This window comes from Mugil cephalus, chromosome 8, assembly GCF_022458985.1.
Source record: "Mugil cephalus isolate CIBA_MC_2020 chromosome 8, CIBA_Mcephalus_1.1, whole genome shotgun sequence".
NCBI lineage: Eukaryota > Metazoa > Chordata > Actinopteri > Mugiliformes > Mugilidae > Mugil > Mugil cephalus.
Window position 1 is genome coordinate 23,826,649 of NC_061777.1, and position 23,563 is coordinate 23,850,211.

The 23,563-nt window shown below is 40.4% G+C and overlaps 1 protein-coding gene across 1 annotated transcript in view; it reads right to left on the reverse strand.

The window, feature by feature from the left end:
- Positions 1–6,300: 6,300 nt before the first annotated feature.
- loxl2b (lysyl oxidase-like 2b) overlaps positions 6,301–23,563 on the reverse strand; it is a 33,762-nt gene continuing 16,499 nt past the window's right edge. The window contains exons 5-14 of the mRNA XM_047592105.1: positions 21,187–21,403; positions 18,243–18,426; positions 15,526–15,677; positions 14,057–14,224; positions 11,426–11,591; positions 10,938–11,178; positions 10,168–10,283; positions 9,800–9,936; positions 9,579–9,690; positions 6,301–8,576 (exon numbers count right to left, since the gene is read on the reverse strand). Of these exons, the coding sequence (XP_047448061.1) occupies positions 8,506–8,576; positions 9,579–9,690; positions 9,800–9,936; positions 10,168–10,283; positions 10,938–11,178; positions 11,426–11,591; positions 14,057–14,224; positions 15,526–15,677; positions 18,243–18,426; positions 21,187–21,403 (1,564 nt within the window). The 3' untranslated portion in view covers positions 6,301–8,505. The remainder of the gene's footprint in view (positions 8,577–9,578; positions 9,691–9,799; positions 9,937–10,167; positions 10,284–10,937; positions 11,179–11,425; positions 11,592–14,056; positions 14,225–15,525; positions 15,678–18,242; positions 18,427–21,186; positions 21,404–23,563) is intronic.

The following is a 23,563-nucleotide window of genomic DNA, read 5'->3' on the forward strand; positions in this document are numbered from 1 at the left end:
CCCTGTGCTCCGTTCTGGTGTTTGAGTGATGCGTGTGTCGTATGGTCATGGGAGGACATCGTGAAGATGCCCGTAAACCAGGTGGAACGTGACATCTCCATAACTCCTCGCTGCCTTTTCTGTTATTTGTGCTTTTGCAGAAGAAAATCAACATTCTTACGAGGTAAATCCATGACACAATCTATAAAATCTTAACAGTCTACATCAAAATGCAATGTTAAACGTAGGTAATAAAATGTAATATATATGTTAAGACATGAAAGAGGAACACACACAGACATTTACATTCCACAGTTATTGCACAATCCTGTATGGAATATGAGTGGATTATGCTTTAGGAGCATTAATACATTAACGGCTGACAGTGTTCTTAGGTCTCATGAAAAAAGACAAACTGTTTCTGGTTATCGTTATAAAGATTAAAGTTGAGTTTTTTGTTTTTTTTTTATCTCGTGCCAGCAGTTCATTTCTGTAGCAGAGGAGGAGAGGCTTCTCCTACCTCATTTGATTTACTGAGGAGAAAGAATGTGTGGGAGGCTCCTTTCCGTCTCTCCTCAACTACTTCAGTGATAAGTTGATTAGGCTGAAACCGGCCCTTTGTTATGCATCATCTCTCTACAGCCCTCTGGTGTGTTATGGAATACTGACTACTAGTCGGACGATGGAGGCCACTGCATAGCGATGCCGTCTGAAGTTAAATATTATGGCGGCCTTTCTCCTTCATTAGAAACGTATTTTGGTTGTGCTGCCAGCAGTCACAAAAAACTCAAGAACACTGGTCTGGAATAGGAAGGAAACCGACAGCTTTGCATTTTTATTGCTCAGACGTCTGACTCCTATGGCCTGTATCTTGCAGCAGATGTGTGGATGCATATTTGAATAGTCTAACAATGTTTCAGCCAGACGACATCATTTGAAAGTCAAGCGCAAAACGTGATAAGACTGATTGTTAAAGAACCGGGACATGTCACTGATCAGGAGAACGCAGGCAAACAGGTCATTAGATGAGAGTAGTGATGTTGAAAATAAGAATGAACGGACCAGATGAGAAAGCAGAAGTGACGAAGGGAATGGAGCAGCAGAAATAAATGGGTTGTAGAGGGATGGACGAAAAGAATTCATGTTAACCCTCTTACAAAATAGATTTTAAATGAATACAGACTTAGTATGATGATATATACGCATGGGTTGGCCTCTCAGACTATGAACAAATGGAAATGGACATACGTATGTATTCTTTTTTTTTTAATTCAATTGAGGGGACTTTGAGGGCCCATATTGTCCTTGTGTGGACAGTTTTTTTGAGTTCCTAAACTGTTTTTGTGTGTCTGTGTCAGGCTGCATCCTGCTGGAGATGACTGCTGTCATCAAGGAGTGTCGTTGCTATGGGGTGGAGGTGCCTGGTCTGGTCTAGGTGGGTGGTATGTGTCTATTTGCAGGATTTCCACTCGCCTGACACTGTTAGTTTGGAGGCTAACGCATTACTTAACACAAAGGTACAAATATTTCTGGTGTTTCCGACATGTCATGGTCAGCGTCAGTGGACGGAGTCTGCTCAGTTAGTTCCAGAGTAAGCTGGTGTTTTGGTTTGTGTCTTTTTACAACCTACTGCTGCATTGTTAAAATTACTGCATACCTGCTAATCCTGGCTTTGATGCTTCCTTGCCGTTACTTACATGTTTTGTGTATTCCACCTTGTTAATGCCTTTGTTTTTTTTTTGTTTTTTTTATTTGACCCCATAAAAATCCCAACAAAATGAACCTGGAGAACAGTAGGACCATTAGGACACTGGGATTTTTTTTCGGACCACAGAATCCTGAAGACTTGGCAGTCTGGCATCAACATTTGTCATGATGTCTTCTTCCTCTCTGCAGACACAAATCAAATCATCCGCTGATGTATAAAAGCAGCCGATCTACAGAACAGACATATTTCACATTTGCAGAGTTTTTTTCTCATCAGTGTTTTTTGGCATGTCGACAGTGAAACTCCACGGGGGTCGATAAATCACCCCTGGAAATGATTTATATTACGAGGAATATACAGTTTTTACAATTACTCTCATACATTGACGGCAATAAACTGCGGTCTTCAACTGTTTACATGTAGGGAAAGATTGAGTGAGCCTGTGTAACCCTTTGTTACTTTCCTAAGATTGTAAAGCAAATCAGGAAGGAAGAGCACTTCTTACTTCGGACCACAAACTCAGAAAACCTCGTCACAGCTCTCAGTGGACTTGACGTTTCTCAGATGTCTAGTTTGAGGAGTGACCCTATACAGACCCTGGTTCGAGTAGGGGATGGAGATAGAGGATAGAACCACAACCCCCGCACACAAACTCAGTCTACCAAACGGTCTTGCGGTTCACCCCACACGTGTAAACCAAACCAAAATAACACAACCTCGCACCCCTATTAAATGAATTTGTTATTATATTGTTGATTACTCATTAGTGGACTACAGTGCAATATGAAGAACTTGTAAAGATCACTATCCTGGTATAAATTACCATCATATATTAATTACTTATTAATTAATAGTTCAGGTTCATTCAGTTTGTTTTTGACTGCCAGAAGTCAGTGAATGATTAACTAGATTTGGTCTGGTTCACAAAAAGGTCGGGGTGCTGCATAAAATGTAAATACAAACCGACTGCAAATCATTTAAATCCTTTAGTAAATGGAAAGTGAGGCAATTCTTTTTTTTTTTAAAAAAAAAAGAACGTTTTGTTGTTTTTTGAATAAATTTTAAAAAATGCGTTTCCAGTACAGACCCAACAGGATCTCTTCAAACTACTTCAATCTTAGACTTTAATGGTCCACAAGAAAAATGAATTGTTCATAGTAGCTTAACTGTCACAAAAAGATAAGCTGTTATACAGCTGGATAGAATATGATGATCATTGAGAATGATCAAACCACACACAGAGCTGAGGTGATTTCTCATATATTTGTGATAATTATTTTTAGAAAAATGTCAGTATCAGTATTAATGTTTTTTTAATGCATCTTTACAGCCACAAACATGAGAACACAGACTAAAAAAAATGTGAGTTGGACCAACACCAACATTACAAAAACAAGTAGGCTCCAACTGTCAGACACATGACAGGCTGTTAATGTACTTTAGAAATCATAAAACTATAAATCTGGGCTGCTCTGTTGATATCATGAAAACAAACATAAAATACTACCATGTAGCACCACATGTTCCAGCAGAAAGTCAGTGTGAAGAAGATGGAAATTAGTCTTGGTCTCATGCTGTACCTGAACTGTTTCTACATGAATGAATTCACCTCAAGTTCACCATAAATTTTGCAAATGAGAGCTAGCTAAGATAGATAAGTGTTTTATCAGCTCAGTATAATGATACAAATGACATGTTTCCCCTCAAACCTGCTAATATGCTCAAACAGAGTCACATCAGATTCACTCTAGCACATATCATCCTTCAACAATGATTCGATTACAATAAATTCGTTTCAGTTGTGCTGACTGTCTCAGAGTTCAAATACTGTCCAACCCCGTGTTGTCTATAAATGATTAAAAGTGTCACGTTCATGATGAAAAAGTCGTCGCTGGAAATCTTTGTTTTTCAGAAAGCGTGGAGTAAATGCTGAAAGCCTCTTCTTCTTATTTGTCTGTTGTAGAGTTTGTGTATTTTTGAATTTGCTGTGAATTTGTTGTGGCAACAGTGGAACCTCAGCTCAGAGTTCTACTGAGGAACATCTCACCAGGGTCAGAGGTCAGAAAATAATAATGATGACAATAATATAAGGATCTGTGTTCATTAGGTCTAGCATGGTTACCATTTTTGCTTTTCAAATGTGACTGAGGGGAATTCAGGTAATTTAACAAAATCTCAACACATTTAGCTGCTCATTTTATTCCATGTGTGGAATAACTGTGTTTGAAGTTTAATGAAAAGGGATTAAATTAATCTCTTCTGGGCTAAGAAATCAAATGACAGGAAAATTCAGACCTAAAGGACAAAATAAATTCAGTTCTCACACTAAATTCTACAAGGAAGTAATAATCTGCTGTAAGTCATATAAAAATATATTTTATATATAGCTATTCATTATTTGCTATGCATCAGTGATGAATAGTCATAAAGCCAGTAGTGACAGAGAGTTGCTGATTGGTTGATTCAACGATTAGCTAATTTGATAGAACAGTCAACATTGTCACCCCTGCAACTATAGTGAGGATAAGTGGTAGTAAAAGATGAGAAGAGATGTCAACATTGTTAGGTATCGATCAAAAGTTGCCTATTAATGAACTAATAGACAGTCTGAAGTGTTAAATGAAATGCTTGTAATAGAAAATGACTCAAATCGATAGATGTTTGCTGTAAGCAAAAGATAAAAGATGTGGTGTGCGGCTTAAGATAATATAACCAAAAGTAACTGATTGGTTGTTCAGATTGTTATAAGAATAAATGATCAACGGTGATGTAGATACACAGTAATGTTAAAAGGAATTGATAAAATTGATTCCAGTAGCTGCAGGAAAAGAACAAGTAAGAGAGGTTTGAATCTAATGGATAAATGGTTCAGACATCAAGGTTCTGCTTTTAGAGTTTTATTCCGGGTTAAAACTCGACTGATCAGTGAAATGTGTATTTATGTATAGAAGACTGCAACATTTAGCATTTCAACTGCAGCACAACAGATCACCCAAACTCAGAAATGTCTGGCTTGTCTCCAACTGTGTTCTCGTACACAGAGATCAGCCCTAATTTAAAGAGAGCATAAAGATTTGGGGCAGCCTCAGTTCTAAACTACACCGACAGTGACAACTGTAATTTGTCAATTTTATGGTTAGTTGGCTGTACTCTGGCAGAAACAGCATAATTGGACTGTAAACATCCCTCCCCTCAACCAGTCGGCTTTGAAACGAGATCTGTCTGTGGCAGATGAGGAAACAACATTATTTGGTATGTTGTGCTCCGGTCTATTGTTTCTGTGAAGCTGCTTTGGCCCACAGTACTTGTGCGGCTTTTTCTTCCCACAGTGCAGTAACGCAAAAAAGATGCAGGTTAGAGATGAATTAGAAACTACAAATGACCTGTCTGATTGCATAGCCCAGAGACAGGATGGGGATCTGTCAGTGGTTACCTCTCTCCCAGTGCATGCTGGGTTAGATTTAGAGATTTTAGAGAATATTTTCATGGATCACAAAATGCAGCTGTAAATCACCTCCATTGCAGGCTGTGAAACAGTGTAATGTACGGTTCAGGCCACATGGGGTCAGTGTTGTACCACTCTTAGGGGCCATATGTATCTACATCCTATTATCTAGGACAGCGATCATGTCCTTTGCGTTTTCTTTTCTGACAATTCTGAAAACCTAAAGAGCAGTTTGCATTTTATAATGCAAACTTAGTGTGAAGTAAATGGAAGTATTTTTTAAAGGAGGATGTATATCTCATTTCAGGCTGCTCCCCAGGAGGTTCACATCTCTGAGATTTGATCCCTAAAAGTTGTCGTGTGTCAAATTAAAAGACTTTTAATTTTCCTAAATACTTTGGTGAAATATATTTTTGACATTAAAACATTAAATCCCGTACTACTGCCATCAGCTCTGAGTATATCCTAATAGCCACCTTGAACTTTTTTTTATGATTACATCTTTTATTGTAATTACATGACAGTTCATATATTTTTTTAAATAAGGACATACTGTTCTCAATGATACTCTAATTCACGTTGACGGATTATTCCTCAAAGTGTTTTGAAAGTGTAGTAGAATTTATTTCTGTATTATTTCTATCTTTGATCAGTAGAGAGAGAGAGAGAGAGAAGTAATGGGCTGAGAAAGAACGACATGCAGCAAAGAGCTGGAATTGAACCAGAAGACTGCGCTCAAGCACGTGAGTTACAATAGTTGGTTTTACAACTAACACTATATGTAAGTCAGCACTAGGTAGCTACAAATGTCCCAAACTGCGGAGGCTAGCTTTATCTTATTTACTGTGATGTCCTGGGGAGGAGGCGCTGGGACTTTATGGGCTTTATGGAGACAATAAAATTATTCTAAGGATGGCTGCTCTGGAGTGTTGCTCGAAGTGTTGCTCTCATCCTCTCTATACAGAGCTAAGACAGTTCAGGAGCATGTTCAGCCACAGCTTCATCCAGTCTTGAGGCCTTTAGATGCATAGATCTACATCACCATCTACCGCTGCCTCTGCTGGCTCACCTCCAAACATGTACAGCTCACAGTCTAATTGTCTCGCGCCTTTCATTGCATATATGTGTGTTTGTATATGAATCTATAAAGAACGAGGGACAGCAAAAGTCTGGTTGCTCCGTAACTCGGGAATTTATTATAGTTTAACACACAAAGCACATTGTCTTGTACGCTCAGTTCAAGTATACTGTTAGTATACATAATGTAGCTGTTCAACATGTACTGTACCCTCAGAAAACAGAGGACCAGTTTGATAGCACCATTACAAAAAGTACAATAAAACAGGATTCACACACATTATTGTACACACTTACTTATTTGAAAACAAGGAATAAACGTGTAAAAACCTGACTTCAAAGACGGGAAGTGTCTCATGTCTTTGCTGAAATCTGGGGTGGGTGTCTGTCCACCACAGGGTGTAAATCAGTTATATTTTCTTGTAAAGGCGACATATGAAGCAGTGAGAGGAAATGACTGAGGCCTTTATCCGTTATCTGACTGCATGTCACTGCAGACCAAGTCCCGTGATCATCGTGTAACAAAGTCCTGCTGGAAGACTGAAGCAATTATTAAAAGCATTATTATTCTTATTAAATTATGTCATATTAAGGAGGAGAATAGTCAGAAATGGTAGCTGTATGGCTTAGCAAGCAGGGAAAACACAGAAAGTAGTTCTGTAAGTAGTAGTGTGTGAGCCCCCTTGCCAGTTAGCTTTTGCCTCGCAACCATGGTGGCTGTTAGCACTTTCTGCTAACGTGATGCTACTGACTTAAGGTCCGATCACATCATGAATATGTTTGCAAACCAGTTTGTGGAGCTGTTCAAACTTAAACACAGGATGGTTCATCGCAGAGAATTAGCAACAGTGGCTCCCTCTATTTTAGAGCGCTCCTCACATCCACTCAGTCATCAACACCGTCAAGTAGTCAGCGGTACAAATTTGGCAATGCAGTGCAAATTTCACCATTTCAAGTTTTAAGTTCATGCAACTAATTAGCACAGTTTTCTTTTCAGTCACGTTGATGTCGCTGGACCGAATCGAGATTTCTCAGTTTTAGATGCTGGTGTGGCTGGGACCCATAACTATAGGGTTTATATAGCTTCACTGTTTCAATTCAAGTCCCTCATTCAATACACAATTCGGTCTCACTTCAGTTTGACATTTGGGCAAACCGACTGGTGGAGAGGGTTTGTTACAGCTCTGATAAAGCATTACGTATAATCAGTGACATACACCAGGCCTAATACAAGTGTTTCACTGCCCTCTATGGGTGGAGTGCTGTGCACCTGAAACTACAACCAACTGATGGATTAAACCTCTTGCGCTGCGGCAGGTGAGAGGGGAAACAAAGGTAAGTACAGGGGGAAAAAAGGAACATGAGGTCCCACATTAGTGTCAGATGCAAAAAAAAAAATCCACATATCATAAACAGGAAAGATAATACTGATTTAAATGAGACTGGTTTAAATGAGACTGACCAACTACCCCAGAGGCTTACTGCAACTCTTTGAAATGCGACGACAGTCTGGTTCATTCTGAGCATATCTGACCTTTTTTTCTTTTTCTTTTTTAAGATCCATGGTAGTAGTCTTGCAGATGAACCCGGTAATTAGCACTTTAACAGCTGCTGAATGTGTTCTTTGCTCTTGGCGGTGTTGCATAAACCTTGATGGGGATAGAGGTCTGTAGCTTAAATAACAGACATGCCGTAGAACTGTTTAACTTTAGCGAGTCTTGATTTCAGTGTGTAAAAGGTACTTTGTGAAACTATTGAAGACTGGCATGTATGTTCACACGCAGGCTGCCACTATCGACGATTCGTGTCACTCTTAAGGCAGCCAAACTCTCCACCAGGAGAAAACAACAACAAAAAACTGCAGCAAGCTTCTGTTAAAGTGCTGCATTACTAACAGGACACATTCTCTGTGACATTCCCCGATGTTGCACCTTGTGCAAAATACCTCCCAGTAACCGGCAAGTTTATGTCATCATTCATTAAAAAGAAAAACAGGTTTTGCAGTCACAGGTCATGCAGAGAGCTTCACTGTTCTCTTGATCTTAGCCGGGGAGGTTGGTCGTATTGGCAAAGCTCCCTCTGTTTGCAGGGGGAAACAAATATTTCTTTGAAAAGAGGCAGGTAGTGGGTCAAAGAGAGCTGCTGCCTCATTGATGAAGGGAACATGAAAAGTGATGGCTGGAACAGGGCACGGCTGGCAGGAGGAATCCAGCACAGAGGGAGACGTGTAGTGGTTGGTGGGCTTCAGATGATGCTGGAGGGAACGGCCAGTCGACTCCACTCCTCTGCTTTGCCTTTACCTGTGGGTCACCTGGTTGTTGAGGAGGCCTGGGAACGTCTGTTCCGTTTCAGTACTTAATGAGCCACCTAGAGGGGCAGCAGGAGAGGACAGACGGTTACCACCTACACATTTTGTCCCGTTTTATTCATGTTCAGTGTCGTGTGTGGGACACAGAGGAGACGTAAGGGACTTCCGATAAGTTTCCGGACACACCTTCAATTAGCATGATGAGTAATGACCACTGGGTACTTTTACTGTTTGCAAAGTTACACAAAGAAGCCGTCCTTAGTGAGCGAGCTGCAACTGTGGTGACTGAGGGAGCATGAAAACTACTGTAAGCTGAACACTGATTTAACATTCAAAATAATGTATTAAATATTTGTAAAAGCTTAAAGTAATTCATAGTATAATATAATAAATTGGCCAAAAAATAGTAAATAGCATAGCTTAAAGCACAGGTGTCAAATGTACTGGATGAATTTGAAAAGTGCAAAGATTACACTGAAGACTAAAACTGTATTTTTTCCATTAAAAATAACTGTTGTTTTCACCCAGATTTCACGCAGTTTTAGTTTTAGAGTTGTGGACATAACACATACTGATACATAGAACTATACAGAAATTGCACTTATTTCTCTCAAGAAACATCCAGTTGGTCGTTACATGTCTTGTAATTGTGAAATTCATTAAATGTAAATACTTTCATAATATACTCCTTTGCACTAAATCAAAGGGAAACATTTGGAGCTGTCTTTATTTATAGTTTAATACTCTATTGTGTTACTGGCCCGGCCCCATGATAACAAATTAGGGTTTTATGTGGCGCCTGAACTAAACTCAGTTTGTCACCCCTGGCTTCAAGTAATGGATTAAAGGGATCGAAAGGGAAGCCAAAAGCAATAATTAGAATTAGAGTAACTAATACATTGTTTAAATTGCTGTGGAACGTTGCATTTCTTCCAACATTTGTCTTTAACAGCAAGTTATATTTTAATTATCTTAAAGTGAGCAAGACTATTGCTTTAATGTGATTTTGCGTTCTTAACAGTGTAACGGTACTATTTGAAGTCTTAGATCATCAACATTACCATTATGGCAGCTGTACATCCACACGCGATGGCCATCATATCGACATCTGCATTTCATGATGTTGTTGGTGTAGTCTGACTCTGGAACCTCATAGTTTGGATTGATTACGATCTGTAAGAGGGAGGGCATGAGTGAGGTGACGGAGGGGAAGGCAGCAGAGTGAAGAACAGATGACTTCTGATTCACAGAAAAAAGCCGCGGGACCAGTGGGAAACGTCACCTGGAAAATGTAATCTCCAGGTTTCAGATCGCTGATGTCGACCCACTGGCAGTCGATGTCATGCCTGTAGGTATCCCAGCAACCCACGGTAATACCCTGCTCTCCAAAGTTAGCACATTCGTACCTCTTTTCAATACCTGAAAGAATAAAATAAAATGAAAAATGAGTAATGTTAAAATGGCATTAGTAGATTTTTTGTGGCCACTAGAGGGCAGCAGAACCCGCTAAAAACACCTGCTGTAAAGCTGTTGGTATTTTGGTACACTGCTTTAGCTCATCATAGACACTATAAAATAAATATTGTGTAAAGTAAAAAAAAACAATTCCACGACTTTCCACCTAAGTACAAGTCCCATTGTGTTTCTTACCCTCGTCACACTCCGAGTCCTCCAGACAGAAACTTGCTTTGTGTCCTTCTGCCACTTTGGTCCCGTTGAGGCTGAACAGGTCGTACAGGGTGAACACCTCCATGCTGTGATAATGTCTACACACGGAGGGCAGTAGGTTAGCTTAGCAAACCTACTCAGGCTAAAGGGGATTGCCCTTGCTGTTGTCTTTCAAGCTCTCAAGTGCAAAAACCTTAAATTTAAAAATATAAGATAGTTTTACAACTCAGTATAGAGTCTATTAGAGAACAGCAGAGCATATGGAAGTGTAATTGTCAAAGTTAAAACTCATAAGCTGTTTTTTTATTTCTTAGATACATTTAAGTTTGCTAAGAAGAAGATGAGAAGAATATTATGAGTAGTGATTTTTATAACTCTGGAAAAAGCAGGCCGGTGCCCATTTCAGTCTTTGAGCTAAGCTAGGCTAGTGGACTTGTGACTCCAGCTCCATGAGCAAAGATTCAGAGCTGTGGAGTTACATCTAATTAACTTTTTGCTGTGATATAATTCTGTTGGATGCTTGTTACTGAAAAGGAGATGACCTTTGAGAATATTTACTTAACTTCCTTAATGTTAGGAAATGAGAAACTTGAGGAAGATCCAAGCAGCCAGTTAAAGTTTCTGCAGTCCTCAGAGTCATAGTGGGGGCAACATTGTTGAAGAGGCACACATGCTATGAAATTCTGTTAAGACTGCAACTGTACAGTGATGAAATGAGACCTAAAACGGTGCTCGTGCTCTGTGACACTGACCTGTGACAGTCGTGCCACACCCAGGAGTTTCTGCTGGCTTTAGGCCGGAAGTCTGACTGGCCGTTGTTGTGAATCTGGGAGGAGAAGCGCAGCAGGCGGCGGTAAGAGTTGGCCGGTACCTGGCCGGAGTTGGAGGCCAGGCAGTTCTCCTCAAAGGCACACTGCAGCATGAACATGGGCCGGTCCTCCATGTAGGTGGTCTGCTCCACCACCTGAGGGTTCAGCACCAGGTCAGGAGCCGCTGCGGGCGAAGGAAAAACCATACACGGATGAGCAGACGGAGACAAAACTTATTTAAGAAAAGCGTGGATGTCGACACGTATAGGGGTTTCTGGCAAAAGTTCTCTAGATGCAGTCACACTTCCAGTTGGTGAAAAGGTAAAGTCATTTCCGTAGTGTGAACTGATAAACTGAATAACAAAAGTTGAAGCCAGGGTCTAATGAAGATGTGAAATGTCAGCTACAGCTACAGGATTTCACTGTCTTACTTTCGGAGCAGGAGACTCCCGCGGCGTGGCGTCCACCTCCTTTGGAGCAGCTCAGGTGGTCTCCGTGGTGCAGGCAGTGGGACAGAGACATCTCGGTTCCAGAGCAGCGAACGCCACTCATGGCCACAGCGTCTGCGCTCACCTGACCAGGCCAATACCACGTCTCCTGTGGACAGGGTCACAGCTGATGTGAAGGCATATTCACAAACCTCTGATGCATTCTCAGTTGAATTACATGATATGTCTGCTTGGTGAGATAATTCAGCCCTTCTTTTAACATTTTACAGTAGTGAAAGTTAAATAATGAATGAAATAACAGTGAAATATTTTATGCATTCTTGTAGAACTGATGTTACGTTCCTTATAAACTAGTGTAGGGCTAGATTTTTTAAAACAATGAACACTCGGAAAAAAGACAGCTGTAAATATATTAGCACATATTTTCTAAATAATCTACAAATGTACTGGCATATGAAGGTGAAAAAAATAAGTTGCAGTAGAAAATGGAAATTCACCACAGCTGTACTGTAGGATATTATCAAGGGAAAAGTTTGCCAACGTGTCTATTCAGCCAAATTATAGTGATAAACCAGAATACGACCTTTGAGGGTTTACAAGTACTTTCAATGCACTGAATAATTACAGATGTGCGAGTACTGATACAGAAGTTGTGGAGATGCAGCATGACAAAGAAGGACCAGATTGTTTTGAGCTGCTGATTTGACTAAATGTAATCACCCACTTTGGCCACTAGAGGGCGCGCCCAATCTTTGCAGAGCATCATGGACGTTATATCATACTGATGATGGTCTATCAAACAGATACTTCACTTGTGACTATTTTTTTCATATTTTGTTTCAGTGTGTGAAATAAGAGCTCTGCAGATCATATGTCTATACCTCTAATTATGTAAAAGAATGTGTAATGATGCTGGCAGATGGAAACCGGGCCCTGATGTGACACGGTAATGTAATAAATGGACTCCTATTACAGCTAACTGTCCTCTCCTATGTATAATCACTAAGCTCTTCATTTCACAGATTTCAAATGGGCGTTAGTATGAATCCTCCCCACCTCACCTACTGCTTCTATAAACTGTAAATTGTGTTTTGAGGAGCCCTGCTCACGCCCAGTGCTCTTATATGTGTCAGCAGTTTTCGGCAGAGGGCTCTTTGTCATTTTTAGCAACCCCCTACACACAGAAAAGTAAAAGACAGTGGGATGTACAGGAGTACGCAACTCATACTGGCAGGAATCCATTTTATCAAATTACAATTACATTTTTTTTGTGTGTGTTATATGATGACTTAGAAATGGAGAAAGTAGTGCAGTCTGCCTGCAGGTTCTGTTATGAAATCTACTGTGAAATCTGTCAAGTTCACAATTACAAAATTAGATTTTTTTGTTCATGATGACAGTAGTTTCATTTTCACATTAATGTGCATAAATTATGTTTGAACACTTTTGTAAATGTCATTTAGTTCTCAAGGTTGAAATGGCATGTGGAAAAAAAACTGAAATGCCGATTTTCAGTTCCTGCAATGCCAGCGTTCAGTTTCCGAGAAATAAAACACAGGTGTACATTGAGCCTTGAAAGTTTGCAGCCATGCAAAACCATTTCCTCTCAGATGCATTTGACAATCTTTTCAAGTAAAACTTTCCTTTCAGTTGCTGAGATTGAAAAGATTCATCTTAAATATGCTGAAACCCATTAATAGTCTATCCAGAGAAAGTTCCATTCATTACTTTGACAGAAATGGTGACTAAAAAGCCGTGGGGCTGTATTTGAAAGGCAAATAATCTGCTTTGAACAGAAAAATGAAAAAGAGAAACCCTGAGTTTTGAGAGTGTTGAAGAAGAGAACAGGTAGCAAATAAAGAAGCTTTTTCAGGGGCCTTTCATTGTGATGGTCAGAAACTGGTGACGTCAATCACTGCTGAGTCAGCATTGCTAAATATATGAGGGTAAATTGTAAATACACATGCGCACAGGTAACACTTTACTTTACAAGCCCTGCACGTGCAGATGCTCCCTGTCAAGCTAACTATAAAAATATGAAACTGAAAAAATAAGGAAGAAACTGATATAATTAACTGCAAGCAAGTCATTTGGCATTAATTAACAGGGGGCCAGGGGCAATGTTAAATCTGTACACTTCCAATTAAAGATTCTTTGTTCCCAAGAAATGAGCAGCTTTTCGTGGACTCAACACAAGACACAAAGTGTACACTAATGAAGCACAGTGTTAATCCAGGTATTCTGTATCTATGGGTCATGAGCACCAGCGTGGGAGGGCAGGGAGGTGGGCTTTCCATTTAGTCGTATAGAAATACAAATACAAAAGTTCTTTGTCTGAGTTGGTCCTGACTGAATTCTGCTTTACTTCCTTGTACCGGTTACATAATTCTCTGCAGGTACCCTCCCATGGGTTTTTATTTCCTGGAACACACCTCATGAAAATATCCAAAAATGCTAAAGAAAGGCAACTCCAACTACCATTTTTGGAAATATCATCACATGTGTGACTGAGAACCAAATGGTTTTATGTGTAATCTTCAGAAACATATTCTTGACATGTGAACTGCTGCGTCGAGGCTGATTTCCACCTCTCCGGCTGCTAATGACTCATACCTGGAAGGCGTTGCTGGCGAAGCCCAGGCCCAGCTGTCTGCAGACCACCATGGCCTCCATGGTTCCCCAGCCCTCACCGCACACCGTCCCCCACACCAGAGAGCCGTTTTTCTCCACCAGTACCTCCACGCGGCCTTCATAGGGGTTACGGCCTCCGCTCAGTCTCAGCTATGGGCATAAAAGAAACAAAAACACAGCTGACATAAGAATCAGTGATGTTTGACTTGACAGCTACTCACAGCTTTTGGTGCACATGGCTGTTAAATGGAAGAATGCAGTGAGGATTTATCAAACATCAAAACCACCGTGTACGTACTGCATGCAATACACAAGCATTTAAGTAAAATATTTAGATTATTTAATGCTTTAGGTTCCTCAAGATTGCCTTGATGGCAGCTTTGTACATTCCTGGCAATATCTTAACCAGCTTCATGTAAGTGTTATCAAATGACATATGTCAAAAGTTAAGTGGTGGAATTTTTTGACCTCTTAATATATCTGAGTGCAGTTGTGCTGTAACAGGGTTTGTATGCGGTAAACAGCCTATTCAACTGACGTTTTAAATTCATATTATGGCAAGAATCACTAAAGATGCATGGAAGCTAAACCAAGAGTCATCTTAGCAGCAGAGAACAGTCACCACCTGAAGAAATCAACAATTTACTGTGCCTCAATAAAGTCCTAGAGTTCAAGTAGCAGACCCATCCCACGATCTACTATTCAAGGAGACTGTGTGAATCATACTTTTCTAGTCAGACTGCTGCAAAGAAATTGCTGAGGGAGAATCAGTCTAAAAGAACAGCCTGGGCCAAGACACACAAAGAATGTACATTATACCGGTGGGACTGCGCTCGGTGTGGGGAATCCAAAGTCGTGATGTTTGTTTAATTGGGAGAGTCAGAGTAAGGACATGTAAGCCCTGCCTCGAAGCATGGAGGTGGAGCTGTTTTGTGGGGACGCTTTGCTGCTGACACTGTTGGCCATATGTTCCAAATTCAAGGCAATAATTCACCCGCATGGCTATCATAGCACCCCATCTGGTTTGAGCTTAGCGAGACTGCAACAGTATGATAAATAAAACATCACCTCCTGGCTCTGTAAGCGCTGTTTGACCAAGACGCAGTGTGAAGGGGCGCTAAATCAGAAGACCTGGACTCCACAATCGCGTGCTCTAAGCACAACTGAGACTGACCAGGGAGACGGGACCGGGGTTTGGGAATTGAACCACAGAGGGAAGGAAATGCAGTCATCAAGTGTTCAGCATATGTGGGAAGAGCTTCGAAACTGAAAACAACTCCGGGTGACGACCTCATGAAGCTGGCTGAGAAAAGCAAATGTGCAAAGCTTGGAAGAACCTAAAATATAACGCAACTGTCCGATGTAAATCTAAACCTTTGACGGGCACTGCATTTTGATCATGTTTCTAGCAACAGCTCTTGCGTTTGAGTGAAACATGGGTGGAGACTGACCCTCTCCTGGAAGCCCATAGCAGGGACGTTACATCTGACAGCTGCATCCTCCTCGTGGCTGCAACCAAGTGCCTCCTTGTTGAACGTACACTCAGTTATGGACTTCTCAAATCCGGAGCACTCCACCTCATTCATATGCACCGGGCCCATGCCTGGAAATACAGAAAGAAATTTGATTTATTTGTTTTAATCCTACTGAAAATAGGAGAGGAGAGGAAAGGAAAGGAAAGGAAATACCAAAACGGGTGAAAGATGTCTTGATTTCCGTTAATTTAAAATCCAGCTCTGGCATAAAATCACAAATCTTTGGAATGTGACAATTAGAAGCTCTTTCCCAGAGTCTTCAAGTTAAATATTCAGGAGAAAGAGGTTGTTTGGTTCCTTCAAAGTTTAAATAGAATCTGACTACAGACATTTAAATTAGCATTAACATTCATTTACACACCGTACTGTGGAACAGACATAGTAAGGTTAATCAAAATTAGCTCTAATGAGAACTGAAAAGTGTCTGTAACTTAAATGTAGTTTACACGTGGCATACTGAACATGTTGGACATACTGTAGTTAAGAAAGATTCATATCCAATTCCATTATTTAATCCATTTTATTTTATCTAATTTTGAATGTCAGGACAAAAAACAAACCATGAAGTCCAATGTACCATTAAAAAAGTTTGAAGTCATCAGGACTCTGGCTATCCAACCAAACTGAACCTCTAACGGAGCTTCAGATGTTCACAGCTCACTTAGAGTTTACTAAATGACTTTTAAAGGATCCTGATAGAATGTAGAAACCACTATGTTTTTAGGCAACCAATTATCAAATGTTTGCAACGGTGAAGCATGGCAGTGGCAGCATCATGTGGTGGGGGGCGTTCTTAGCAGCACAGACAAAGGAGATTTATCAGAACAGAATAAAGAAGGTAAGGTAAGGAAGAACACAACAAATTACAGAGGGCAGCGACCTGAGATTGCCACATTTCTCAGCACCAAAGTTGAAGTGAGGCAAGTCCACCGTGTACTAATAAGACACATCTTCATCTGTTTCTCATTTTTTCACTCTGTGCTGTTACTGCTTCTTTTCTTTATCATTTCCATGTGACTATCGTATTGCACAAGGGGTTATGAGAGTGATGAAAAAACAAGACGGAAAATTTATTTGGGAAAGGAAGATTTCAACATTTTCCACGCCTAACATGACAGGAACGTGCAGAAACATACTAGATGTCCTTGTTTATAATAAACGATAACATCCCTTTCTTCTTTTTCCACACGCTGGTGCACCTGCTTTTTTTTATTGCTTCTTCTCCTAATAACTAGTGAGCCAGGTATTTTAGGAGTGCGTTAGTGTTAGAGCAGGTATCGCCTTCAAAATGTTCTCTGCCTGTTGTAAAACTGTTTAAACCGCCTGTCACATAATCCTGCTGTTGCGGCCTACGCAGACCACAAAGTGAGGCTTGTCAGAAGGAAGGCCTCCATTTGAAAATTACTGGTCAGTAACAGGAGGGAGTCCACATCCAGCGTACATGGAAATGGAAGTGCAAACTTTCCTTTACTCACATGCCCAATGCAATAAATGACACCTAATCTACCCTACAAGGATAATTCAAATTTGGGTCTTAGTTTCAGATAAGATACCACCAGAAATATTAAAGTGTTTTCTGAAGTGAAAAGTAATAGGGCTGTTCTAAGCTACCTCCTACTCTACTCGACTTTTTTTCAGATGTCCTTTTTATGAAAAGAGGTTTATGAAAGGGCTGCACCTTGTGGTGACCTCACTGTATTTGGTCTTCTCTTTATGGTGGACTTGGATAATGATACGCCTACCTCCTGGAGAGTGTCCTTTGCTCTGTGGGATGATGTGTTTTTCTTTACCCTGGAAAAATCCTGCAGTCATTCACTCCCACTCCTAATGCTCCCATTAGAGTTATTTTGAACCCGTCTTATTATTTCAGTGAAACTTTGAAACTGCTCTAATCAGTATTTCCGTACATTGAACCCAATCTGCATTAGTAATATGAGAGATCCCACTTATTCTGATGAATCCTTTTATCCTCCTCCTCCTTGTCTTGATTGTCTTGTCTAGTTTGGATTGTTCTTACCCTTCTTACCTTATTCTCATAACCATGTACAGTACACTTTTCTTTGTACTGGTGGAGACCAAAAACAGAGCTAAAAGGAGAATGAGTATTGGAACTACTCTATCTAATCTAATGTTGCACTGTCATTACTGCCAGGAAACTGCAGCTTTAATGTTAAAAAAAAATACAGTCTAAGTGGCAGTTACTTATGTCAGCCTTATGTCTTACTAAGGTCTGTGAGTTCATGGTACTCGGGTTACATGAGGGTGACATAGGAAATCTTAAAACTAGAAACTAAAATTACTGGCTCTGATGTTTTTGTTTTTGTCCATATAACTTTCCATCTTGAGCCATGTAAGAAATACGTATTCCCATGGGGCTGTATCAGGTCTACTTTCTAATTATTCTGGGCATTTCTTTATTTTTATCTTCTGTGTACATGTTGCTCACATTTAATTTCTTCATGCTTTTCGTATTGGGCGCATTAAATGGCGAACAGAGCAACACCTTAGAGCTTAGAGATTAGTTTAATTTGCTTTTTTATCCAGCTCACTTTGAATGTGCAACATGGAGCGGGTGGAAACGAGAAGCAGCTGACCACATTCAAAAAGGCAAAGAAAATATGAAACCTGTATACCTTGTCCCAGGCGGCCCCCAGAGAGGGCCTCCTTCGCTGTTCCGAAGCCCAGCTCTCGGCACACCACGGTGGCAGACAGCAGGTTCCAGTGGTCGTCACATATGGTGCCCCACTCTCCGTTTTTCAGCACCTCCACTCGGCCCTCGCCTACGATGGCCCCACCCCGGAGACGGACCAGCGGTTGCTGAAGAGGAAAAACCGAGACATTACAAAGACAAGTCACTGCAGACGCTGAAAAGTCCGAACCCTCAAATGTGAAAACCACATGTTAGGGTTATCCCCGGTTCTTTCAAAAACAGAAGACTCAGCTGGAAGTTTGGAACATGAACATTTCATTGTCTGCGATGCGGAAGCTGAGGCAGCAGACTGGGTGGCTACAAGTTTATGGAAGACGCCATTAATGTGGTTCTCCCATTAATTATTTAGACAAACTGGAAGTGTTTCATTTTACAAGTAAACACATTAGCACTGTGCAATCATGCATACTGCTGTTTATTTTCACAAAGAAAAACTCAGTTCTCAGTGTGGGCACAGAAATACATCTTTACACTGTGTACACCCCAAATTGTTAATCTTTAAACATTCAACCATTCAGTAATGTGACGCATAATCCTGAAAAATAAAGAACTGTAACCGATGGTATGTGTTTCAGACATACCCAGTTTAGCCAAAACATAATGACCACACACAGACTGAGTATCTCATGGTCTAAGTTAAATGGTAAGTGGACACTCAGATTAATGGGCAGGAGCAAATACAATTTCCAGATGTTGATATTGTAAATGGGTTTTAAGTATGTAGCAATTTAAGTTCAAGACTCGTGGTGAGCTTTTGGTCTTTTTGTCCTACGGTTCACACAACCACTATAATCAGTGCTAACAGCAGATTGCAAATGTGGTTCACAAATAACTTTCGTAGATTGCTAACACAGTTGAGATCTCGTGTGAATCTATTTGTTTCCAGTATGTTGTTGGTTTAGAGAAGTGAAATATGGAAAAACACACTAGATATTGTTACCTATTTAGTGTTGTGTATTGCCTTGGCTTTAGAAAGTTCTGCTCATGGTTTTAAATTCAATCTCAATATCTATTTTGGTCAAAAGCACTTTTTTGTTTTTACAAAGAAACTTTAAAATATTAACACGTCTTAGGAATGTAAATTGTAGGAGGAACCTAGAAGTGGCAATAAATGTAACAAGTAACAAGTACCAAGATATTTTATGTGATCGTAAATGAAAGCCTATAACATTATTGATGTTAATTTAATCCAGCAGGAGGAGTCATTTTATTTTTGTTTATAATGGTAAACATCTGGCTTTGGGATAAAATTCCTTTCAGCCAGCCCTGCTGAGCAAGCTGGAAGGTTTGGGCCGTGGTGTCAGGCACGCTACAACCAGCCCTGCACTCAGCTGTGCAACACGACAGAAAGTATGAAAGCTTGGACTTAACGACAAAACACGAATGAAGTCACACAGACATTAATCCATGTCAGGTTAGTGGCGCTGTAAATATTAGCAGGGTTTTATTGACGGGTTGTTTATGGACTGAACGAGTTCCATGACCTCTGAAAAGCTTAAGAGTGGGCGAGGAACATTCACTCTTTTACCCGCTGGTGAGGTCAGAGGTTAGAACAAGGAAATTTAAAAAATATGAACAAACTGGAAAACTCAGAAACTGTTCTAGTTAAAGTTTCTTAAAGTGAGTGCTTTTTAGATATTCTTATTTCAATGCAATTATTTTAATAAGGATAACTTAAAGAGTGTGGACAAAACATCTGTTGCCTCAAAGACTGAAGCACTGAAACCAAACTGAAACCTTTTTCTTTCAAAATTAGTGTGAAATCAGAGAGCAACATTACAGGTGACTTTATTTCTGCACCACCTAGTAGTTATATGCTAGTAGTTCATGTGAGATGCAAAATGTCAAGCACATACTGAGCCTATATTTGCAACCTTAACATGTCTGAAAAATGCTATTAGGTATAAAAGTAAATGTCACCTCTGTCTCAGAGCCACAATGATGAAGCCAACAATGTTAGCTTACACTTGAAAAGACATTAAATGTGCTGCAGTTATTTTGGAATGTGGCCTTTCCCATGTCAACAGCTGTGTTAAATGGTTAAAGGGATTTTGGCAACCACCTATTTTGGTCTGAAAAGTCTTTGGTCAGGGATGATTTTATCCCCTTAATTGTACACAGAGGTTTAAAACAAATTTGTTTTGCAAGTGTTTTGCACGTTCAATGTGTTTGTTTGACCTCTAAGAGTAGCACTGAATGTAGACCCATGAAAGTCCGCAGGGCACCTTTGAATCCTGTAAATAAACTCGGTGTCTTCTCGGCTGTGAGTGCTGCAAGGCAAAAAGCATTGCGGAAAACGTGTCAGAAAGACAGAGATCACATTTTCCATCCTGGATTCTCCCTTCTGAACAGAGAATGAATCACACCTTTGGGAAACAGCAATCATACTCTGTAAATTACATTTAGAATTCATGAAGTCAGCCCGAGCTTTCAGTTATCAGGTGCACGGTGTTCATTTTGAAGGCTAGTTTGAGCTGTAGCCATTTCCTAGTGAATATATGAAAAATATAAAATATATGAAAACATGTAAAAAAAATAATAATAATAATACAGATAATAACAAAGCTTCACTGAATCTGGAACCTACACAAAAGTTAGCTGACATTGGTGTTGCTTTCCATTTTTGTCCTCCAAGAATTTTACTACATTCATGTCATCTCTGAAACCCCAAGCTGCTACTAATTCATTTTGCTGAAGACATTTCCAAAGCAGCTACAGCTGCAGTTCACCAAGTGACACTGAGTACCCAGAGTAACTGCTGGCTTTTCATCCAACCAAAACAATTTGTGCACCCACCCAGAGCCAGTGAACTGAGATGAACCCGTGCAGCTATTTTCTATGTCAGTTTTGTGCGCAGTGTCAGTTACCTCTTGTCGGAAGGCCTTCCTAAATCCCGTCATGGGCGTCGGGGCGAAGGCTCTACCAGGCACACAGCTCACCACCACAGGCAATCCTCCAGCACAGGTCTCATTTGACTTCAGCGTTGTAGTCTGGCCCAGTTTACAGCTGGACAAATGGGCTTCATTGCCAGTGCAGTTAACAGAATAGTCCCAATATGTTGGCTTTCTCCTGCGGGCAAACATCCTAGACAGGTGGCGGAAAAGAAAAGGAATTTATTAAATCTTGGGTGGATGAGCTCAGTATATCAACTACTAATAGATTCCATTGAAATAAAGCCGTCCTAATCCATAGTTTTATTCGGAAAGAGGCTCAAATAACTTGTTAAGTCCTGTGATGGAACAACACTGCCATTTCTCAGGTTTTCTCTATGTTACAAAATTTGCACAGCAAAATACGAAGCAACACACAAGACAAGACAGGAAAATCACAAAGAAGGGCCACATGATGGAGGAGGGAGGCTTTGTTATAGATGATATGAGATAAATTGGGTTTTGTAAACTAATCTACACTAATCCACTTGACCAATACCCTTAAACTTTCTATAGCTCATAACAAGGTGAAAAGTCTGCGGTTTTCTATATGACGCTAAATAATATGGGTTGATGAGCTCATGTTGTATATTTAATGAGCCCATTTGGAGAAAGCCATGTGTACGGTGTCTGAGGTGCACATGATAAACCAGATTAACACGGGAAATGCAGCATTTGCTTTAAATTTGGGAGCTGGCAGGAGGGAGGCTAAAGACTGGAAGCCATCCAGAGCTAATGTTCGAGGACTGGCTCTGCCATCTCCTGTCCTGGTAAATATAAATAATCTTAAAATGTTAAAAGATTATGATTAAAGTAGTGGTCTTAGGGCAGTGGGCGTTGGCTTGAGATAGCCTCCAGCACGGGTTTAGAGCATGAGAATATATAGCTGGGACACTATTTGGACCAAGGTTCCTCTGGTGAAATCAGGGAAAATGGAATTGTAGTGGTAGTGGAGAAGCTCCTGCACTGGTAATGCAACCTTTCTTCTTTTTAATTCTGTCTGCAGTAGAGAATCGCTGGACTATGGATTTAAAACTACATATTAGAGTTAGTATCACAGACAAAAAAAGTCCACCACAACATTACATTTCCTTTTATCTATTTTACTATTTCAACAGCTTTTAGACATGATTAATATTGATTATACTGAACAGCTGTAATTTTGAAAGTTGACACAGAAAATCTCCAACTTAGTAATCATTGCAAATCTCTAGGATTTCATAAGGATCTTATGAAATCTCAAAATGGCTTTAGATAAAGGCAAACCAGGAGCTGCACGGGGGCCGGAACAAAGACCAAACTCAGAATTATGAAACTGTGGCAGCTCTTGGCTCTGTGTCACCAGCAGCCTGTAAAAACACACTGCAAGTTTCATGGGGCTGAAAGGAGTGCAGACTGACACGTAGATGGAAAGTTGGGGAGCCGCCGTGCACTGCTGTGGTTACCTAAAGCAGCAGAGACTTCCAGCCCAGACAGACAGTAAATTCAAGGTTACCAGGAGTACTGGAAGTTTAATGGTACTCCATGATTAACCTGTGGCTATTGGGCTGGAAGCTTCTTCATGTAGGCAAGATTTAGATCCCGAAGCATTACGCCAGCTTTGAGGAATGCACTGACGCTACATACACATGAGTCAGGTGTGGTTTCAATGTGCGAGAGCATGTGATGTCAAGAATTTATGGCACATGTGCTAGATTCCCGCTTATTCAAATGTATTTTAATTTCCTATTATTTGTTATTCTTATCACTTGAACCATATTAAAGGTGAGGCTTCGGTGGTTTTCTGTCATTTACTGTGATGCAGTGAACTGTTACATGATCAGATTTGCAGTATGTGATGAGAACACATGTAGGCATCTTCTTTGCAAGTCAAAAGTTCAGGGCTCATGTGTGATGTTACCATTCGCTAACTGCTGTCTGTAGCTTTTGATGGTGAGATATACTAAGGATCAGATTCAGGCTGGAACACGTGTGCATGCACTCAAGAGGTTCACATTCAGAGTAAAGACTGGGAAAAAGAAGAGAAATATGACTAATGCTATTGGATTTGTAGCCTCAGATTGAAGTCGGTTGACTGCAAGGGGGGCCTTGAAGGACGTTTTTCAGCACTTGATGAAAGTTCCACTGGGTGGTTATGGCAAGCTAATCTAGGTCAGGGCCCTGGAGAGTGTGAAGTATCGTGTTTGGAGTGTTAGCTTGAGATGGGAAAAGTAAAGCACCATAGATTGGAATCATGTATACAACTGAATCTGACATCCCTGTGTCAGGTCACTGAAATGACATGAGGTCCTTTCAGCGTGGGCTGCTGACCAAG